Source organism: Rhinoderma darwinii, chromosome 3 (assembly GCF_050947455.1).
Source record: "Rhinoderma darwinii isolate aRhiDar2 chromosome 3, aRhiDar2.hap1, whole genome shotgun sequence".
Taxonomy (NCBI): domain Eukaryota; kingdom Metazoa; phylum Chordata; class Amphibia; order Anura; family Rhinodermatidae; genus Rhinoderma; species Rhinoderma darwinii.
The window spans coordinates 425,045,566-425,052,128 of NC_134689.1; the positions used below are offsets into that span (position 1 = coordinate 425,045,566).

Below are 6,563 nucleotides of genomic sequence, written 5' to 3' on the forward strand. Positions count from 1 at the left end.
TGCTCTGTCCTCAAGGCCAAAATTGGCCGTGTCCTTAAGGGGTTAATATCTTACTGCACTTACTACAGCTGGGGGTAGGCTTGGCATTTTATGCATAGTGTGCCTACCAAAGTACAAAGACTGGGCACATGTTTGTAACTGGATAATAATTATAACTTTTTCCTTTAATCTCTTTGTGTTACAATGTTTCTATGGAAGGATTCAATTATTGTTCTTTCTAATGATGAAAAGTTTTTCCTTCGTGAGGATAAGTCATTAATTACTAGAAGTAGTAACTTTGTTTTCCTCAACAGACTATTCCAGCCCCCAGGAGACAAAGTCACAAGAACTTCTGCATCATTGTTTTTCACCCCCCTCCCCTTGTATAAATATATGTGGTCCATTTACTGTATGTTTCCATGTCTGATCAATTCTCTTATAAAACGGACCAAATCGGGAAAGGTTTTTCTTATCAACTTATTAAAAACCTCCAGGCCTAAGAAAGGAATTGAGAATAATGCCGAAATACCTAAAACTACATGAGGTAAGTACTATTATATATACAGTGAAGGAAATAAGTATTTGATCCCTTGCTGATTTTGTAAGTTTTCCCACTGTCAAATACATGAACAGTCTAGAATTTTTAGGCTAGGTTAATTTTACCAGTGAGAGATAGTGTAATGATGGGGGTAGGGAAACGGACAAGTGAGCCCTAATCTACCCGCCACTCTGTCCCTGCCTACTTGCAACGACCCGCCCTAGGCGACGGGGTACAACTGGGCGGCGGTCCCTACGCTCAGTAAGTGCACGAGACAAACAGACAAGGGTACACAAAGCTAAGGGAAAAGGGGCAGTTGCCCACGGCAACACCGTGAGCAACAAGAGTGGTGAACGAGCCGAGTCACACCAGGAGTGTACGAGGTACCAAACGCAGAGCAGGAGAGTAGTCAGTAAGCCAGGGTCAGTATGGAGCAGGATCAAATAGTCAGCAGCTGTAGCTGGGCCAGGAAACCACACGAGAAGAATCACAAGCAAATGAGGAACAGGAAAGGCAGGTATAAATAGACAGAGGGCGGGAGCTAGCTCCGTCTGGCCAGGCTGCGATAGGCTCTCCCACTCCTAAGCCTGCCAGCCTGAGTGGTGGAAGCTGGAGTCAGTCTTAGAGACATAGACTCAGGTGCAGACTGATTGCCTATGCGCGTATACACAGAAGTTGTGCCTGGCAGATCCTTTACAGATAGATTATATAAAAAAAACCTGAAAATCACATAGTCAAAATTATATATATTTATTTGCATTGTGCACAGAGAAATAAGTATTTGATCCCTTTGGCAAACAAGACTTAATACTTGGTGGCAAAACCCTTGTTGGCAAGCACAGCAGCCAGACGTTTTTGGAGTTGATGATGAGGTTTGCACACATGTTAGATTGAATTTTGGCCCACTCCTCTTTGCAGATCATCTATAGATCATTAAGATTTCGAGGCTGTCGCTTGGCAACTCGGATCTTCAGCTCCCTCCATAAGTTTTCGATGGGATTAAGGTCTGGAGACTGGCTAGGCCACTCCATGACCTTAATGTGCTTCTTTTTGAGCCACTCCTTTGTTGCCTTGGCTGTATGTTTCGGGTCATTGTCGTGCTGGAAGACCCAGCCACGAGCCATTTTTAATGTCCTGGTGGAGGGAAGGAGGTTGTCACTCAGGATTTGACGGTACATGGCTCCATCCATTCTCCCATTCATGCGGTGAAGTAGTCCTGTGCCCTTAGCAAAGAAACACCCCCAAAACATAATGTTTCCACCTCCATGCTTGACAGTGGGGACGGTGTTCTTTGGGTCATAGGCAGCATTTCTCTTCCTCCAAACACGGCGAGTTGAGTTAATACCAAAGAGCTCAATTTTAGTCTCATCTGACCACAGCACCTTCTCCCAATCACTCTCAGAATCATCCATATGTTCATTTGCAAACTTCAGACGGGCCTGTATATGTGCCTTCTTGAGCAGGGGGACCTTGCGGGCACTGTAGGATTTTAATCCATTACGGCGTAATGTGTTACCAATGGTTTTCTTGGTGACTGTGGTCCCAGCTGCCTTGAGATCATTAACAAGTTCCCCCCGTGTAGTTTTTGGCTGAGCTCTCACCTTCCTCAGGATCAAGGATACCCCACGAGGTGAGATTTTGCATGGAGCCCCAGATCGATGTCGATTGACAGTAATTTTGTATGTCTTCCATTTTCTTACTATCGCACCAACAGTTGTCTCCTTCTCACCCAGCGTCTTACTTATGGTTTTGTAGCCCATTCCAGCCTTGTGCAGGTCTATGATCTTGTCCCTGACATCCTTAGAAAGTTCTCTTTGGTCTTGCCCATGTTGTAGAGGTTAGAGTCAGACTGATTCATTGAGTCTGTGGACAGGAGTCTTTTATACAGGTGACCATGTAAGAGCTGTCTTTAATGCAGGCACCAAGTTGATTTGGAGCGTGTAACTGGTCTGGAGGAGGCTGAACTCGTAATGGTTGGTAGGGGATCAAATACTTATTTCTCTGTGCACAATGCAAATAAATATATATAATTTTGACTATGTGATTTTCAATTTTTTTTTAAATATAATCTATCTCTCACTGGTAAAATTAACCTAGCCTAAAAATTCTAGACTGTTCATGACTTTGACAGTGGGCAAACGTACAAAATCAGCAAGGGATCAAATACTTATTTCCTTCACTGTATATATATGTAAGTGATTACCTGGAGTTTAAAAAAAAGTTGCGCTAAGTTCCTTTGTGACATCCAACTCATGTCGGATGTGCGCTCCCCAAGATGGTGCGGGCTCGGGAGCTCAACAGTGCCCCTGCTTTTAAGCCTTGCTGGATGTAATGTAGGTAAATGTAAAGTTATGCTTTTGGGTACTAACAATCTGCAGCATCCTATGTCCTAGGGGGAGCTAAACTGTGAGAGTCATTTGTAGAGAAAGATCTAGGTGTACTTGTAGATCATAAACTAAATAACAGCACAATGTCAAGCAGCTGCTTCTAAGGCCATCAGGATAATGTTGTGTATTAAAAGAGGCATGGACTCGCTGGACAGGGATATAATAATACCACTATACAAAGCATTAGAACCGGCTCATCTAGAATATGCAGTTCAGTTCAGGGCTCCAGTTCATAGAAAAGATGCCCTGGAGTTGGAAAAAGTACAAGGAAGAGCCACAAAACTGATAAGGGACATGGAGAATCTTAGTTTTAACAAAGTAATTACATTTATTTAGTCTTGAAATGAGGGGGGACATGATTAACTTGTGTAGGTATATAAACGGCCCATACAAAAAATATAGTGAAAGGCAGTTTTTTTATGTAAGATACCTTCAAAAGACAAGGGGACACACCCTCCATCTGGAGAAAAAAAGGTTCAATATCCAGTGGCGACAAGCCTTCTGTACTGTAAGAACTGTTAATCTGTGGAATAGCTGACCTCAGGAACTGGTTCTTTACTGTAAGAGCGGTAAATCTGTGGAATAGCCGACTTCAGTAGCTAGTTCTTTACTGTAAGAGCAGTGAATCTATGGAATAGCCGACCTCAGGAGCTGGTACTTTACTGTAAGAGCAGTGAATCTGTGGAATAGTCGACCTCAGGAGCTGGTTCTTTACTGTAGGAGCAGTGAATCTGTGGAATAGCCGACATCAGGAGCTTGTCACAGCAGGAAAAGGTGCTTCAAAAATGGCAAAATAAAATAAATACTTATGTACTGTAAATGTGTAGAAATGTTGTTCATATTGTTGATCTGATTGCCACTTGGGATCAGAAATATATATGTTTTTTTCGCTTTTAGGGAAGGTTGGCTTATGCTTTATGTTTTTGTGTGCCTTCGTCTGGATCAAATGGGGGGAAACATAGGTAATACATTTACCGCTACACTTTTTTTTTCATCCACATCCTCTCCCTTTTCCCTGGTTGAGTTCGGTGGACGTGTCTTTTTTAACCATGCTAACTATGTATCTTTGTGAATTTGTAGTTTTTGCTCTTTGTGAACTTTTAATGCACAGTCAATAATTCTCCTTAAGTATCCAACGAAGTTGTTGCAGCACAAGCAAAATTCTTCAGAAACTCCATAATCCTGAAGGCTCCGACTTAAACCTGGATCCAAGACCATGACGTTACTTCTCCTGCTGCTCTGACCTATGATGGTTTATCATTCACAGATCTGGAATCAGGCACATTGGAGGAGTAGGTATACACCTGGGATCACAATATTTGACTTACCCAGGTGAACTTTTAGTTTCTTATTGTAACTTTTCTATCCTATGAAGTCTACACTTTCAGACTCATTCTCTTTATAGGCTTCAATCCTACAACGTCCACCTTGTCAGCCAAACCATTTTTGGACAATTTTCCTCCTGGGCTCCTACACATCATATAAACCCGGGACCTCTGTTTTTTTCCTTTGTAAGCCTACCATCCCAGTACACCAACTCAAGACCTACCTATTAAATACAGAGGAAACTAAATAACATTGATATAGTTTCAGAAGAGTCCAATAAACTATTTTCTACTTGTTGAGTATTTACATTGATTAGACATAGTGGTGAGAGGTCACAGAGATTGAAGAACACAATTGTGAAGGTTTATGTGAACATCTAAGCATTGACCGGGAAGGGACCTGTGAGGAGGATGAATGAGAATAGATTATGCTTGTCATAAGGGAAAGGGGGTTAATGGTTTGGAGAAGGAGCAGTGGCAGATAAAAATGAGGACAGGCATATGACTTTTCTTGTGGGTTGAAAAGGAAGACCATTGAATGGCGTCTAAGGAGGAGACGAGTAAGTGAAGCTAAGTGGAGGCCGGGCTGTTAGTATCCACAGGGATGTTATGTAGTAATCATTAGACGGTTTTATCCCTATAGTAAGTGAGACCTATTGCAGTGAATGATATGATATTATGATGAGCAATCTTTGATCTAATCAAGATATAAACAAATTTAGTACAATTTAATAATCAAATTAATGTTGTCCTAGTATCTTGCTCTTAATGCAGGAGAACAACCTGACGATGGTCACTGAGTTTTTCCTCTTAGGATTTCAAGGCAGCAAATATTCCAGAATGGGCGTGATCTCTCTTCTCCTGGTGATTTACTGTGGGACATTATGTGGGAACCTCCTGATCATCACCCTGGTGTCCACCAGCAAGAACCTGCACACTCCAATGTATTTCTTCCTCACACAACTGTCCATCAGTGACATCTTGTTGACCACAGTCATTGTCCCCAACACGCTTCATGTTCTACAGAATAATGGGGGGACCATTACTTTTATTGACTGCATCACCCAACTTTGCTTTTTCTGTGCCTCAGAAACATCTGAATGTCTCCTCCTCACAGTGATGTCTTATGACAGATATGTGGCCATCTGTAATCCCCTCCGTTATACCTCTATAATAACATGTTCGTATTGTGTGATCTTGGCCATCACCTGTTGGTTTCTTAGTCTTTCCACTATATTGATCAACAAATTAACAACATCAATGCTCATATTTTGTGGACCAAACATTATTGACCATTTCTTCTGCGATCTTGTTCCATTGCTAGACATCTCCTGCTCTGGTACCTTCATTGTTGAATTTGAGATATATATACTGAGCCCTTTTATAGTTATTATCCCAGTTATAATCATTATAATCTCTTATGTTAATATCATTCTCACCATCTTTAGGATCCCATCTAATATCAGTAGACATAAAGCCTTCTCCACCTGTAGCTCCCACCTCATTGTCGTCTTCATATTCTATTGCACCATGTTAGGCGTTTATGTTTTCCCAACACGAGGACAAGCGCTGAACATCAGTAAAAGTTTATCTCTACTGTATACTGTGTTTACTCCTTTCATCAATCCCATTATATACAGTCTGAGGAACAGGGAGATTATGGAAACATTACATGAGACCGTGCACAAATACATCATTGCTGACCATTATCTATAAAATGATGTACAATAAATCTGTACAATACTTTGTGATTAAGGTATAAACATTATACTCATACATCCAATTTTGTAAATTCCTGTCATCGCGGGTTAAGAAGATTTTAAATGATGTCGATATAACCAATGAACATTACAGTTTTACTTCAATAGCATTCCTTCCATAAGAGAACCATTTTCTTTTATATAAAAAAAGTCAAAAAATAAGTTAAACGTTTTTATTGGACATTTTATATTGAAGGCCAATGCTTAGGATAGGTCTCAATATGAGATCGGTGGGAGTCCTGCTCTTCACTTGAATGGGACCAGTACTGACATCCCAGGGACAGCTGCTATGGATGTGTAGGGCACTGTGCCTGGTAAGCTATGAAGAGGCCGTGCCGTTTGTCGCCATGGCCGCTTTGGTCAACTTGTTGGCAGGAGTCGAACCTCCACCAATCTGGTATTGATGATCTATCCTCAGGACAGGCCATCAATAGAAAATGCCCAAAGAACCCCTTTAAAAGGGTTTTTCCATATGTACTTGATTTCCCATAAATATATCATGCATGGGAGTATGACCTCTTGAACCCCTTCCCAACCCTCAGCCTGGGTTGACTGGTTACTCATTGTGGTAAAA

At 41.4% G+C, this 6,563-nt stretch overlaps 1 protein-coding gene across 1 annotated transcript; it reads left to right on the forward strand.

Moving 5' to 3' along the window:
• Positions 1–5,018: 5,018 nt before the first annotated feature.
• Positions 5,019–5,945, forward strand: LOC142750671 (olfactory receptor 1500-like). Its single transcript, XM_075859659.1, has one exon. The coding sequence runs from the start codon at positions 5,019–5,021 to the stop codon at positions 5,943–5,945; it is 927 nt and encodes a 308-aa protein (XP_075715774.1).
• The last annotated feature ends 618 nt before the right edge of the window (positions 5,946–6,563 follow it).

Coding starts and splice junctions, on each gene's coding strand:
- LOC142750671 (XM_075859659.1), top strand. CDS start 5,019: ATGGTCACTGAGTTTTTCCTCTTAGGATTTCAAGGCAGCAAATATTCC.